At 60.8% G+C, this 14,300-nt stretch overlaps 2 protein-coding genes across 8 annotated transcripts in view; one reads left to right on the top strand and one right to left on the bottom strand.

Annotated features, from left to right (window-relative positions):
- Positions 1 to 1,925, top strand: part of PSD (pleckstrin and Sec7 domain containing) — a 47,493-nt gene extending 45,568 nt beyond the window's left edge. For all 6 annotated transcript variants that reach the window (XM_061358737.1, XM_061358734.1, XM_061358733.1 and 3 more), the window contains 3 exons: positions 156 to 300; positions 942 to 1,085; positions 1,359 to 1,925. In XM_061358737.1, coding sequence (XP_061214721.1) covers positions 156 to 300; positions 942 to 1,085; positions 1,359 to 1,598 — 529 coding nt within the window. In that variant the 3' untranslated portion in view covers positions 1,599 to 1,925. The remainder of the gene's footprint in view (positions 1 to 155; positions 301 to 941; positions 1,086 to 1,358) is intronic.
- Positions 1,926 to 3,340: 1,415 nt separating this feature from the next.
- On the bottom strand, positions 3,341 to 14,283 carry NFKB2 (nuclear factor kappa B subunit 2). 2 transcript variants are annotated; one of them, XM_061358740.1, is made up of 25 exons: positions 14,156 to 14,283; positions 10,925 to 11,117; positions 10,691 to 10,780; positions 9,974 to 10,018; positions 9,471 to 9,549; positions 8,978 to 9,018; positions 8,789 to 8,887; positions 8,400 to 8,551; positions 7,694 to 7,800; positions 7,414 to 7,572; positions 7,208 to 7,312; positions 6,980 to 7,065; positions 6,734 to 6,872; positions 6,537 to 6,656; positions 6,248 to 6,430; positions 5,946 to 6,087; positions 5,693 to 5,807; positions 5,298 to 5,505; positions 5,038 to 5,207; positions 4,775 to 4,877; positions 4,430 to 4,665; positions 4,184 to 4,253; positions 3,922 to 4,094; positions 3,735 to 3,846; positions 3,341 to 3,651 (listed from the first exon to the last, which is right to left on the bottom strand). In XM_061358740.1, exons 2-25 carry the CDS (start codon positions 10,967 to 10,969, stop codon positions 3,536 to 3,538), a joined length of 2,895 nt encoding a protein of 964 aa, XP_061214724.1. In that variant the 5' UTR covers positions 10,970 to 11,117; positions 14,156 to 14,283; the 3' UTR covers positions 3,341 to 3,535. The 2 variants fall into 2 exon arrangements, with proteins under 2 accessions (XP_061214724.1, XP_061214725.1); XM_061358741.1 differs by lacking the exons at positions 10,691 to 10,780; positions 14,156 to 14,283 and having other exon boundaries at positions 10,925 to 11,983.
- Between the last annotated feature and the right edge of the window lie 17 nt (positions 14,284 to 14,300).

Here is a 14,300-nt window from a genome sequence, read left to right as displayed (position 1 = left end):
CATGATGGCCCAAGTCACTGCGGGCAGAACCCCAGGTGCTATGGCTGGCCAAGGGCCAGAACTGGGGGGCACGGATCTTATGCAAGGCAGCTCCATCTGCCTGTGACATAGATGGTGTCACCTAGAGCTCGTTGTGCTTTGGCCTTTGTTCCCAGGAACCCTGAACAGATGCACTCGTGGATCACACGCATCAATGTGGTGGCAGCCATGTTCTCTGCACCCCCCTTCCCCGCAGCCATCGGCTCCCAGAAGAAGTTTAGCCGGCCGCTGCTGCCCAGCTCCTGCACCAGACTGTCCCAGGTGAGCCATCGGGTGAGGGCAGCCAGGAGTATGGGGCAAGCCCCCTGGGTCTGCTGCTGGTGCTGTCCCCTGCAGAGGGACCCGTACGGTGCCTCTTGCCCAGCTGCCTCTCAGCAGGGTGCAGGGCTGAGGGAGCATGGCATGGAGACACAGAGCAAGGGGGTGCTGAGTTTGTTGGGGGTGGCAAGGTCTTATTCCTGGCAGCAGGGATGGGAGACAGGCAAAGGAGTCAGGCTGTGGAGGAGAACGTGGTCCCACAACACAGCTCGCAGGGTCCTGCCAGGACCGGGACCTTGAGAGGCTGGGGGATTAGCTGGCACTCGCGCGTGCCAGGGCAGTTATTCATAGAGCAGAAAGGATTAAAAACACCAGCCTAGTTTTAGAGAGGATTAAATTCTTCTGCTTTAAGACTGCAGCCAGCCCCCCAGCGAGGCAGGAGCAGATTGCACCCAAGGGCCTGTGCTTTTGCCTGCCCTTAACAAAAGAAAATAGAACAAAACCCAACCCAGGAGCAGAGGCTGAGATCCTGGCTGCACCTAGGAGGGGAAAAACCTGTTCTGGTCCTGGCTGTTCACACTGCCAGAATGGGGGAAGAGCAGAGGGCAGAAGCAGGGCACTGACATGGTGCCACCCTTCCCCAGGAAGAGCAGGTGAAGAGCCATGAGACCAAGTTCAAGACGATGTCAGCAGAGCTGCTGGAGCATCGTTCCTCACTACCTGAGAAGAAGGTGAAGGGCAAGGAGTATGAGGAGTTGAAGCAGAAGGAAGAGTACCTGGAGTTTGAGGTGAGCTGGAGACGCACACACACATATCCCACCACCCTCAGCCCCTCTGTCCCTGTCTGCTTGGCCATCCTGAGTGATGGGGCTCTCTCCCCCATCCCCACGTGCTGAATTGCACCATGCCACTGCTGTGGTCCAGGACCATGAGCATCCCCCCTGCCCTGGAATGCTGGCTGGTGCGGAGGGAGTACAAGTATCCCCTCGCTATGCTGGGGTGCTGGCTGAGGGGCAGTGCCCAGCTTCCCAACCCCTTTCCCTGCTGCGCTGTGCCCCCAGAAATCCCGCTACGGCACCTATGCCATGCTGCTGCGGGCCAAGCTGAAGGCCGGCTCCGAGGACCTGGCAGCGTTTGAGTCCACGCTCTTCGATGCCGCGGGCGGGGAGGATGATGCTCTGAAAAAGTCCCACTCCAGCCCCTCGCTCAACGTGGAGCCCTCCAGCACGGCCACCAAGGTGAAGCGCAACGTCTCAGAGCGCACCGGCCGCCAGCCCCCCGGCCACCCCCAGAAGTCATAAGTGAGGGGCATCGGCCACCTGCGCTGCAGCTCCGTTTCTGCCCCCCGGTACCGGGGTGGAGGCCGCGTGCCTGCCAAGATCCTGCATGAGCCGTCCATCTGGGCTGTGTGCCAGGCAGGCACCAGCCATGCAGGGCCTCCGCCAGAGGTGGTGGCAGAGCAGGACAGTCCCTGGTCCTCGCCCGCCCGCAGGAGCTGCCCACTCTCTCAGCCCCATCAGACTCGTTCCTGCCCCTCCTTGTCCTGTGCGTGGCTGCAGGAGCTCACGCCGATGACGGGGACCAACTGAAACCCACCCACTGGGCTCAAATCTTCAGTGGTTTAAGAAGTCCAAAATGCAGCAAAACAAAGCCAACGGCCACTTCTCCTCCAGCCCCATTGTGCCATGGGGGGCAGGCAGGAAGGGGCCAGCTGTGGCCTCTCCCCTCTCATGGGGCTGGTGGCCAGGGGCACCAGGGCAGTGGCACCTGGCCCCCTCCCTGCCACCTCTGCACCCTCCCCGCTTTCTTACAACTTTTGACTGATTTTTGTGATACAGTTTTGCACTTTTTAGTACCAGACTGAGCTGACCACCAGGGAGGGGTTTTTGGGGGGCTACTTTTGATGCTTTTGGGGAACTATTTGAAAAAAAAAAAAACAAACAAGCCACAAACCCAGCCATGTCCTGTAGGCACTGCATTCTGGGGGGCAGGAGGTTTTTACATGGACTCAGGGGGAGGCCCAGCTCCCCGTCCTGCAGCAAGGTGAGCATGGGTACCTGTGTGTTGCAGCCTGCTCCCCAGCCCTGCTTTGGCAACCAGCGACCCCTTGGAGATAGCCTTGCAGTTGCTGGCAGCCTTGGGATGGCAGCACCCATTGTTGCACTTGTGGCTGCATGGGAGGCTGATGCTCCCGTGCTTCATGACCCGCCCCCCAAGCCCTGGCAGCTGGACCAGCCCCATTTGTACCACCTGGGTGTGAGCATCGTACCTGGGGCACACTGGGTAGCAGTGTAAGTAAGCACTCCCACGGGAGGTGGCCCCTGAGGCCAGGGTTGACTTGAGGGTCCCCACAAGCCAGCTTTCCTTGCCATGATGCTCCTCCAATGCATGGCTGGGGCCCCAGAGGCTGCCAGCAAAGCCTGGTCTGCAGCATTGTGCAGTCCTCGTGCTGCAGCAGCAGTGGTGCAGCCCCTTCCTTGGCCATGGGCTCCCTCCTTGCCAAGGTGAGGGCAGGCTGGGGCAGCCCGCAGCATCCCAGGGGCTGGAGGATGCTTGGCTGGAGCAAGGTGCTGATGGTGCAGCATGGCCGCAGGAGTGCCTGGGGTGTGCGGGGAGGGATCTGGGGACAGTGGAAGGGCTGCGGGCAGGGGGCTGGCACATACACACTGTTCTCGGCCACCCAGGACCCGGCTGGTTTCAGCACTGACTTTGCGAATGTGTCAAACTTTTTATTCTGCTCTTTTAAGTCTATTGCAAAAAAAATAAAAAAAAAAAAATTAAAAAAAAGGAAAAAATAACAAGAAAAAGGAAAAAAATCCACCCTTGCCCCAGGCGGCTCAAGGGGGAGAAAATCCTTTGTACAGCTTCTTCTCTCAGTTACTTCAGTAAAACTTGCTCTTCACTTCTTGTGTGCACTGTGGTTTCTCCCCCATGTCCTGGGACAGCCCCGGCATGGAGTGATGGTAAGGAGTCAGCCTCCTTGCTGCCAGGGGTTAGTGCCCATGGGCTCAGGGCCGGGGCTGGAGAGAGGGAGGGCACAGGCTAATGGAAACAGCGTCCCTTTATTCAGAAGAGGGACCATTAAATAAGAGCAGAGAGGGGCAGGAGCCAGCTGTGTCCTGAGCCAGCTGTGTCCTGCCCCCTGAGTCCGGGCAAGTCCAGAAGGCACTTGTGGTGGCAGGTCTGGGAGGGGGGGAGCGATGCAGACCCCCGGGTGGGTGCAGTGGCTGCTGGCCCCTCAGTGCACCTGTGGTTGCTGGCTGTGGGGCAGCTCGCCCCCCGGCTTCAGGGCCAGTGTGGGTGCCTGCTCCTCCTCCACCGACTCGCTGCCATAGGCACTGTCTTCCTTCAGCTCTGCAAAGCAAACCCCAGGCGCTGTCAGCAATGGGGAGTTGGAGGCAGCGTGGACCCCCCCCCCAGCCCTGCGCTCCCCTTACCTGTGCTGTGCAACTTCTCCAGTGCCTCAGTTTTGTGCAGCATCCTCACAGCCTTGCGGAGCCCCATGGAGTCCAGCGCCTCCAGCAGCCCCCCCAGGCTGCCCCCCGCCAGCTGCGGAAAGAAGGCAGAGTAGGGCCGGTGGGCAGACAGAGAGGAGGGACAGAGGCACCCTGCTCAGGCACTGACCTCGTAACTGCGCAGGAGGCTGACGCTGGGAGAGGGGGTGTCCTTGTAAGTCTCCACCAGGCTGCAGAGCCCAAGGCGCTTGGCCAGCTCGATCCAATCTGACCCGCTGCAGTCCTGGTTCAGCAGCTGCTCCAGCCCCTGCAGCGCCTCACTGTCCAGCGACAGCACCTTCCCTGTGCAGGAGAGGTTCCTTCATCACAGGCTGCCCGTTCTCGCTGCCCTGCCTAGGAACAGTGCTTTTAGGGGGAGAGGGGCTGCTCACCTGGCTGGGGCGCAGTGGGCAGCTCCGCCTTGGGGCTCTGCTGGGAGGCCTGCAGCAGGATCTCCCGCACCTGTGGACAGGCAGACAGATGTCAGCATCCCCGACACACCAAACAATCCGCTCTTGCCTTCCCACACCACACCACTCCCCAGGACATGGAAGGGCGCAGGTATCCTCCCAGGAGCATCTTTGTCCTCTTGGCCCCACATAAACGCTCCTGGGGGTTTGTCCCACCATGCCACACACCTTCTGGCTCCGAGTGAGGTCCAGGGGTGCGTGGCAGCGGCGCAGCCTGTGCCCTGCCTGCCCGTGACCCTGCACAGGGGGCTCGGGGTTGGTGCTGTGCTCCACGGCTGGGGGCAGCTCCCCCAGCTCCATGGCCTGCTCTTGCTCCTGCTCCTCGGAGTCGGCGTCCGTGTCGCTGCTGGCCTCTGATGAGGACGGGCTCACGGGCTCGTCGTTCTCACACAGCACATCTGCCCCTGTCAGGGAAGGGTGGGCTGAGCCCCCAGCAGGGCAGGAAGGCCCAGGGGCCTGCCCTGTGCCCGGGCACCCTGTGGTGTGGGGAGAGGAGGGAGGGCAGCGCCTTACCAGCTTTGAGGAGCAGCTTGGTGAGGGTGGGGGAGCCCAGGCCGGCAGCCAGGTGCAGAGGGGTGTTCCCGGCAAAAGTCCTTCTGTTGACATCTGCTCCCAGCTATGGAGGTGCAAGGTCCTGAGCACGGGCTGCCTGAGCGCTGTGCCCTGCTGCCCATGTCACCCCAAGATACCAGGGCACACCCCCCACTTCTGCCAGGGCCCTGCAGGACGCTGCACCTCATCCCTGTCCCACAGCCACCAGCCTACCAGCCCCATACCTTCTTCACCAGGTGGGTGGCCATGTTGAGGTTCTCCATCTCCACAGCCAGGTGCAGGGGGGTTCTCCCACCCTGCCTCTCCACGGCGTTCACATCCGCTCCCTTCCTGACCAGCAGGTCCAGGCAGGACAGACTCTTTGCCTTCACAGCCAAGTGCACAGGGAGGAGGCCTGCAACAGGGGCAGAGGCTCAGCAGGTCCCCAGCCGAGCCCACAACAGCACTTCCAGGCTTCTGCCCATCATCTCCAAGCCCCACTCACCATGGAAATTGGGCAGACGGAGCAGGTAAGGGGCAGCGGAGCCCAGGTGGGCCAGAAGTGTCCTCAGCACCTCCTCATCACCAGTCTGGAGTGCCAAGTGCAGCAGGGAGTTGCCGTAGCGGTCCAGCAAGGTGGGGTCAGCATGGGCTTGCAGGAGGAGCTGGACCACCTGGGGCTGCTTGGTGACGACTGCCAGATGCAGTGGTGTCTGTGGGAGAGCAGCACCCCTCAGTATCGCTCACAAGAGGGGCTGAGTCCTGCACTAAGGTCCTCACCACCATGGCTGCACTGTGCTCAGCTCTGCAGCCTCCCTTCAGTGAGAGCAGAAGCAGGACAGGGTGTTGAACTGGGAGTGAGCCCCAGGTAGAGAACTGGCTGCTCTGGGAAACATGTACCTGCTGCAGGTTGTTGGAGATGTTGATGATATCCAGGCTCGGTATGCTAACAACAACCTCAATCAGCTGCTTGATCACAGCTGTCTGCTCATGGATAATAGCAAGGTGCAAAGGCCTGCAAAGAGAGCAGGATGTCCCCTGGCTGAGCTCCATGCTTCTACAGGTCCTTCCTGCTACCTCCCACAGCCCCCATAATGGCTCTAATGGCCAACAAGGCTCTAACACTCTCTCCCCAAACCCCTTATGTGCTCACGTGTCTCCGTTCTCATCCTGTGATGCAGCCAGGTGCCTCTGGACTGCCAGCAGCACACGGGGGTCAGCGGTGACCGAGTAGTCAAGCAGGGCATGGGCATTGCGACGGGCCAGTGCCAGCATCCACAGCTGGCAGAGCTGGGCTGGGGGGGAAAGCAGGACAAGAACATCACCTCCAGGAGCAGCACCCACCTCTACCCTCCTGCATCACCCCAGGGCATGGAGGAGACTGATGTCCCTGACCCAAGCCACCTCTCATGAGCCATGTCCCCCAGCCCTCACTGCACCCCAGCCTCCTCCTACCGTGCTTCTGCAGCTCCTTGCAGTGTGTGCTCTCTGCAGGCACCTGCCCGTTGCTCCCAGGCCCCTCTGCCTCAGGGCCCTTCATCTGCACACCCCCCTGGTAGCCCCCCACGGGGTGGGGGCCAGGTGAGTAGATGCTGTTGTAGGCCAGCCCCGGGGAGTAGGGGAAGCTGAGGTTCCCGCCTATGGAGCAAGGGGAAGGATAGGTGAGGCTGGAGAGGAGCAGGGAGCCCCCAGGGCTGGGCTACAGCCACACAAGCAAGGAAAGGGAAGAGATATCCCCACTCACCTCCTCCAGAGCCAAAGCCCCCGGCCCCACCGCCAGCACCCCCCATGTGCGAGCCCCCACCAAAGTGCTGGGGAAACTGAGGTAGGACTTTCTTGCGCTTCCTCTCCACTTCTTCCTTATCTGTGAAGAGAGGGGCAGCAGGGTAAGGGGCAGCCCCGGCGGTGGGGGGCACGCTGGCTTGCCTGGGGGGTGCTCACCTTCCACCACGGGGTAGTAGGTGAACTGCTTGGAGTCACTCACGTCCCCTCCCCGCTTCCGCTTCAGCTGCAGGAACACGGTGACCGGGCGGTCGATCTTGGGCTTGTGGTAGGGGGGTGTGCGGAAGACAATGGCGTACTGTGGGCAGGACAGATGGACATGGGGTCTCGCTCCTCCCCAGAGCGAGGGATGGGGCACCCACCTGCCCTGCGGAACGGCAGGACATCCCCCCCAATTCCCTGTACCTGCTTGTGCACATCAGTGGGGGAGAAGTCTCCAAAAGCCTGCCAGCCGTTCTCGTCATCCTCATAGAAACGCACCTCAATGTCATCTGGGGAGAGAGGAGGTGCTGGCACCACTCATCCACCCACCCTGGCCAGGCCCTGGGGACATGGCCCACTGGCCGCTCAAGGGCCCTGGACCTCTCCTGCCATGGCCCCTTTGAAGGCTTCAGCTGGGGGAATGGCTTTTACCTTTCTGAACTTTATCGCACAGCAAGTAGACCTCATCCCCACCCCGAACGGAGCCTGCCGTCTTATCCATCCGTGAGATCTTCAGGTTGGAAGCTCCTGGGGACTCTGCAGTTCAAGAGGAGGCATTGGGAGCTGCTGTGGCAGACAGAGCACCCCGCATTACCCCATCTTGCCCCATCCCCTCCCCAGCCTGGCCCCACGCTCACTGCTGTCATGGATGGGGTCTGAGATTACAGGCTGGAGGGCCAGTGTGAAGTTCCCGCTGCTGTCACGAAGGTAGGCAGTGAAACGCAACCGCACGATGCTCAGGTCCATCACCTTCTTCAGCTCCTTTGCCTCCAGCTCAATCTCACGCAGCTCTGCTTCTGCCAGAGCAGGGGAAGGTGCCCTCAGGCTTAAGCAAGGGGATGGGGTTCTGTGTCCCCCCAGCCCCATGCTAAGCCCAGCTGTCACTCCCAGGTGCTGAGTCCTACTGACCGCCCTTACCCGTCAGCATATGGCTCCTGTTGCGCATCTTCTGCTGCTTCAGCTTTTCCTTCATGATCTCCATCATATTCTTCTTGGTGACATGGAGCACTCCCAGGTTGCTGAACCTGGAGAAAAAAGAGGGATCTTGCTGGGGTCTGGGAGCGCCAGGCTGGCACACACAGGCTCCCACAGCCAGGAAGGAGCTCAGCAAAGCACAGAGTAACTGCTGTTTGGGCAGCAGGGGATCAATGTGTGCAGGGCATAAGAGAAGCAACCACAGAGGAGAGGAAAGGAGCCCAGGAAAGAGGTGTGTGGTGAACTCTGGGTTCGTACAGGTGACAAGTGCAAAGAGGAGCACCAGGAAGGCTGGACGCCAAAGGGATGCAAACAGGACAAGGCTGTCAGCAGCCAGGGCTAGATTTCTAAGAGCAACTGCAGCAGCTACTGAATAACCCTGCAATGCAGACTGGCCACAGCAAAGCTGGGGAGCTGCAACCCCAAGGACAGAACCCCACAGCTAACTGCACATGCTGGACCCAGGGCTCTGCAAAATGCCCAGGGAACAGAGATGCACTGACGGCCTTGTCTAAACCTACTCCTGTCCCGATCCAGCAAACCCAGCTCCATGCACTAAACCCCTTCGTCTCCCCAGCAGCAAGCTGCGACCAGCTCCCAAACCAACCCTCATAGGCAAGAGGCTATCCCGGGTCTCCCTCAGACGTACTGAGCTGTCATGTCCTTGGGTCCCACGATCGCGACACAGTTGCCGGCCTCATTGCACTGCTTGCCCACCAGGCTGTGGGCATGCACACGGGGAGGGTCGCTGTGTGTCACCAGGTCCACCTCGATCCGGGCCATCCCAGTGTAGTTGCAGATCTGCAGGGAGAAAAAAGATGGGAGTCAGGTACAATACCCCAGGAGCCTGCAGGGCTCTCTGCAAACCCCTCTCTGCTACTCATCAGCAGTGCCACCGCTCCTCCTTGCTGCAGCCCTCCCATCCCTCCAGTGCCGTAAGAAACACAGAGCTCCTGTCCTTCTTTCAAGGCATTCCCCCAGGGCCTGTGAACACCAAATGAAGATGCTGCCCTGTCCCTTCCCCAGGGTGGTGCTCACCTTGACAGTGGGATAGGTCTTGCGCCCCTTCTCACTGGATGCTCCCGGCAGCCCCCCATGGGAAGGGCCCTCACAGCCATACCGAAAACGGAACCCCCGCTGCAGAGGGAAAGAGGAGGTCAGCCAAGGGCGGCCTGCAAGAGCAGGGGGAGACAGCTACACCTGCCCTTGCTTGGGTGACATCCTTACCTGCTTTGGCTGCTCGATGATGACAACGTAGGGACCTTCCACTAGAGGACAGAGAGAAGAGGCACCAGTGAGAAATACATGATAACCCAAGTGCATGCTCCCAGTAAGGATGCTGGAGGTATGGGGATGGTGTGGAAGGTTAGGTGACCCCTGTCTCTCCCAGGGGAGTCCTCAGAGCCCCTGTGCTGTCATAGTCCAGCCGGGAGTAGCAGGCAGAGCAGCAGGAAGAGGAGGGAAGGGCCAGAGGATGCTCTGACACTTGGGGAGCACCTGAAGACCTGTCACAGCCCAACCTCAAGTCCCTGATAGACTGAGCAGCAGGAACAGACCCCATTCTGCTGGCACAGGGCAGGGATTCCCAGCCAGCCCACAGTGGGGCCAGCAGGGACACAACCCATGGTGCTGCTGGGAACTAGGAGGTGTGACTCAGCCTGCTGGGAAACCCCCCTGCAGCTGGGGACCCCTGGGAGGGCACAGCCAAAGGGGCCCTTACCTGTCTCCATCAGGGGCTCCTTCTGCTCCATCATGTGGGAGCCGAAACTGAAGTCATCATAGTCAATCCCATCCAGGCACTGGGTGGCAGGAGGGAAGATGTGTGAGATGAGTGTGCTGGGGCTGGAAACCCCAGCCACCCTAGGGGGCAGGTACAGACCCCATCTCCCACCCTGGAGGGGGGACAGTCTGTCGCAGACTCCCACTGCCCACCTTGGGGAGATGGGGGGGCAGACACAGATCTCCCGTCCCTCCCGGAGAAGAGGGGTGGGCAGGTGCCAACCCCTCACTGCCCACCCCTGGGGCCACCAGCAGACCTCCTTTGCCCAGCCTGGGGACAGACACAGCCGCCGCACCTCCCACCCCAGTGGCACCTGCAGCCCCCCCCTTTGCCCACCCCGGGGCAGGCACACTCGCCCGCCTCCCACCGCACTGCTCCAGCTCAGCCCCGCCGCCGGGGCCAGGCAGAGCCACCCCGCCCCGCTCGGTCCGCCCCGCACTCACTGGCTGGAAGTGCTCGTCCATGTCTGCGCGGGACCGGCCGCCGGCCTGCGGGGAGAGCGCGGGGTGAGCGGGGACCGGCGGCGGCAGGAAGGCACCGCCGCTCCGGAAAGTCCCTAGAAACCCCGCCGAGCCGGGAAATGACGGGACCGCGCGTCACCGCCCCGCCCCGCACGGCCGCGGCCCGGGCACGGCTCGGCTCGGCTCGGCTCGGCTCGGCGCGGCCCGGGCACGGTCGTTCCTGCGCCCGCCGGCCGGGGCGGTGGGACCGGCAGCTCCGGGCTCTGGGCGGGCTGGAAACCCCGGTGGCGCCCGCCCGCCTCGCCGGAGGTCCCGAGTTCTCCCCGGGGAGCACGGAGGGAGTTTGCCCCCCGCCGTCCCCAGCCGCCTGCCACGCTTCAGGCACCAGTCCCCGCTAACCAGCCGCTGCGCCCGTCCCCAACAAGCCCTGTAGTGCAACGCAGCTGAAACCACCCGGACTGCGCCATAAGAACCTGGCAGCAGCCCCGGGGGCCTCCCGGGTCCGTGTATCGCATCATCTCACCTCCCGCACAGGGATACCTCCTCTAAGCTGACCTGGCACCAAACAGGAGCGGCTGCCCCAAACCCAGCCGTCCTGCCCCCTGGCCAGGGAAAGCTCTCCAGGGCTCCGCAGACCGAAGTCAGCCCCTTGCCAGGCACCCAGAGGGGTCCTTTTCCACTCCCCCAGTTTCCACTTACGCGGCAGCCCCTGCATCCTTCCCGCGCCAGTAGCCTCAGAGAGGCATTTGCCGTTGGTGTTCCCATTCCTTCTTTCCCGATAGGAAGCATCTGGTTTCAAAGCAGGAGCAGAAGCTCCAGAGCCCCCCGTGGGAGCATCTCCCGCCGCCCAGCACTGCGCGCTCCCGCCGACACTGGCAAGGCACTGCCAGCAGCAGGGCCCCTTCCCGACACCCACAGCACCCTCCTACTCACCGGGGAGGAAGAGGCAGGCCTCAGCAACCCATCCAGCCCCAGCATCGCGGTGGGGACTGCCAGCTACCACAGACAGGGGTCCCGCTGGGGTCAAGGTCTGCCTAGCTGTGGGAAACCACCAGAGACTTCTAGCAAAGGGGCAGGATCAGAGCACAGCCCCCAGGCACGTTTTCTTGATCCACATTGCTTCTCACTGAGTGATGGAAAGAGACAAAAAAAAGAAAAAATAGAAAACCCCAAGCTTATCCAACTCTGCAGTGCCCTCATACCATGAATTTCTGAATCAGTGGTTGCTACAGGTCCCACTCAGGGGATTTTGGGTGTGTGGGAGAAGAGGGGAAGGAAGGGGATTGTTCAACCCGTGCGTGACTCATATTCTTCAGAAGCTGAAAAGAGCCTTTTCAAGAAGATTTTCCAGCCACTCAAGCCCTCCAAAGGGGCTGCCCTGCAGCCCCAGGCCTGAGGTTTTCCCCAGCTGGCTTGCCACTTGAGCCCAGCCAAGCTCCAGGATGCATCCCAGCCTGCCTGCCAAGTGCAGCCCAGGCAGCGGTGCAGACTGGGACACTGGATGAGAGGGACCTGCAGGTGCAGCAGGGGTGCAAGGAGGGTGCAGATCCAGCACTACAGAATGAGTTGGGACCTTCCTCCTGCAGTTCTGCAGGGGCTTCCGAAAGCCTGGAGCAGGGGACACAAGCCCACCGGCCTGTGGGAAGCAGCACGGACATCCTGCTGTCAGGATCCCACAGGCCATCCTGCCTGGGCAGTCTCAGCCTGCATCACCAGCCAGCCCGCTCATCTGCTGGCACGGATTTCCCAGAGAGGTGAAGGAGGGAACAAACATCCTCCCTCAGTGTGCTGGGAATGCCACCTCAAACCCTACCCCCTGAGCCTGCCTGGGGGAACACAGGACCAAAGATGCTGGAGAAGAGACTGTGCCCCTTGAACAGAACAGCAACCTTTCTGCAGTGCCATCAGCCTCATGCCCTCTAGAGGGGTTTTCACAGCTCACTCATCGCTGCCCTGGACACTTCCACTTGTTGCAGCAAACAGCATGACTAAGGAACGCAAGGGGTTCACATCTGCGTCTCCCCATCTGCGCAGCTCTGGCTCTCCCAGTACATGTTAGAGGAAGCCCACCTTGCTCATCAAACAGAGCTGGAAAGTCACCACCTGCTTCCTTGTTCCTGGAAGAGTAACCTTAGGCAACCTCAGACTTACTCTCAAGGTAAGTCCTGCCTCCTGCGCCAAGTAGTCATGCCCTTTAGGCCCCCAGGACCCTGGGTTTCCCCTAGGAGTATAACACACTTGGCTTTCATCCCACACACACCCCAGAAGAGGACCCATCTTCCCCTCCTGCCATCAGTAGTATCCCATGCTCCATGGTACCCAGCGCACCTGGCCTCTACCCTGGGCTTGTACACGCACTGCAGCCCTGCTTTGCTGGGCTAATTCCTCCCTATCTTCAGACCTTTCTAGGGCTCAGGAAGGACTCTCTGGCATTGCTGGGAACAGGGAGAAAAAGCAGCAACCCAACTGTGATGCACTGCCTGAAGCAGCACCAGCTCCCGGCCCCAGAGCGCAGCACTGCCACAGCACCCTTTCTGGATGGCGCAGCCTTCCTGTGCCAGCCAGACTACCTCAATTAAAGGCTAGCCTTTGGCAACCAGCATCAGTTAAAGCTGTTCTTCCATGCCTGCAGCTCCTTGAACGTGACCTAGTAATGCAGGTGCTATTTTCTCTCCTCCCGTGACAGCTGGCTGACTTGTAGAGCCAATGCCCTGCGGGCAGGAGGGAAATGTTGGTCTGTCTGCAGCAGGAGTGTTTAGCAGCCATGGGAAAGGGCGATCCAGGAGGCAGCAGGAGCATGGCTCTGCTCTGAACCACCCTGGCACACAGATGAAACGTTCCAGCCACCCAGCTGGCTGCTCCTCTGACATACTATTCCCTGCACATTTTGTTTCCCCTGGGGCCTGCTAATGCCTGCAAAGGATGCCCCTAAATACCTGACCTTGCTTTCTGCACAAATCCTGTGCTCTGCTCCATCCCGGGAGTCCCAACAGATACTGGTAAGTGGCAAGAGGCTGCCGAGTTCCTCTAGCACAGGAATTTTGTTCTTAGACCCTTCCTGGAAACTGAGTCCTTGACCTGCAGCCACGGCAGAGACAAATCCCCTCTCCCTGAAAGCTGTCCAAGCCTTCTCCTCCCCGTCAGCCTGCCCTTGAGCACTGAAGCCATTTGTATCTCTCTGCATAAAATGCCTTTTATGCCTCCATGCATAAAGTGCCTGTTGTGGCTATCAGGTTGGTTTTGGCAAACCCCAGCCACCCACTGATCTGGTTTTCTCCTCTAGGGCCTGTAAATCACCTGCTTTGCTGTTGTGTTATGAACCATTGGCTCCAGTTGTGTATCTGTGCGCCCTCAGAAAACCCCTCTTGGCGTTTGCTGTCTCTCACTCTCCCTGGTTTCCACCCTGCCCAAGGTATCAGTGCAGTGCTGGCGTTCAGGGCTCCTTTCTGGGGTATAGGTAGATGAGCCTGAGGGTGTGGATCTCTTCCCCTTGAGGCAGGCAGCAAGCCAGCCCTCTCAGGATCAGGCTGAAATCGGTGTAAGGAAGGAGAGCTTCAGGATGAGGCAGCATTCACTGGCAGCACGGAAACAGGAAAATAAGCAGCTTCGTCACTGGCAGGGAACCGGGTGTCAGCACCAGCGCTGGGGCTTGCTTTCTCCTCCCCACAAGAAGACAGCAGATGTCTTTTCAGCTTGCCCCTTCCCAACATCTCCTATCCCAGCTAGCCCCGGAGCCAGCTGAGAGGCAGATGGGGACCAGGCAGCCATTGACCGGCGCGGCTGCCATGGCGAGTGGGGAGTACAGGAGGTGCCGAGGGCTAGCCACTGCAGAACCCTTGGCAAGTGCGGGCATGGACACTGAGGATTTAAAGCCCAGTTTAAACCTCTCGACTTCCCTTTCTGCTTGGAATCTGGATGCCTCTGTGCCCAGCACGCACATCCCGAGGGCTGGATTCAGCTGCATGAGAGCTCGGGAGACTGCTGAGCACGACGGGCAACCACCGCAGCACCCAGGCTCAGCATCCCCCGGCCCGGTCGACAAAACGCACACTCTCCTGATGCTAGCAGACCCTGCTCAGTGCCTGGCAGGACCAGGGCTCAGCCCGCTCGCCCCGGGACCGGTACCCCACGGGCAGCGTCTTCGTCCTCCCCTTACCCGCTTACCTTCAGCCCGACCACCAGCGCGGCTGCTTACTCCTGGCCGCGGCCCTGGGAAAGTCCCAGCGCGGCTCCGCCTCCCGGGGCTTCCCGCGGCCGGCTCCACCCCTGCGGGGACAAGCAGCGGGAGGGGGGCCAGGGGACCCCCGGT

Source organism: Neopsephotus bourkii, unplaced genomic scaffold, assembly GCF_033783945.1.
Source record: "Neopsephotus bourkii isolate Nb327-2 ecotype Australia unplaced genomic scaffold, CSIRO-AGI_Nbou_v1 NB_951, whole genome shotgun sequence".
Taxonomy (NCBI): Eukaryota; Metazoa; Chordata; class Aves; order Psittaciformes; family Psittacidae; genus Neopsephotus; species Neopsephotus bourkii.
The sequence above is the reverse complement of the archived record's forward strand: the minus strand, read 5'-3'. Positions and strand labels throughout refer to the sequence as shown.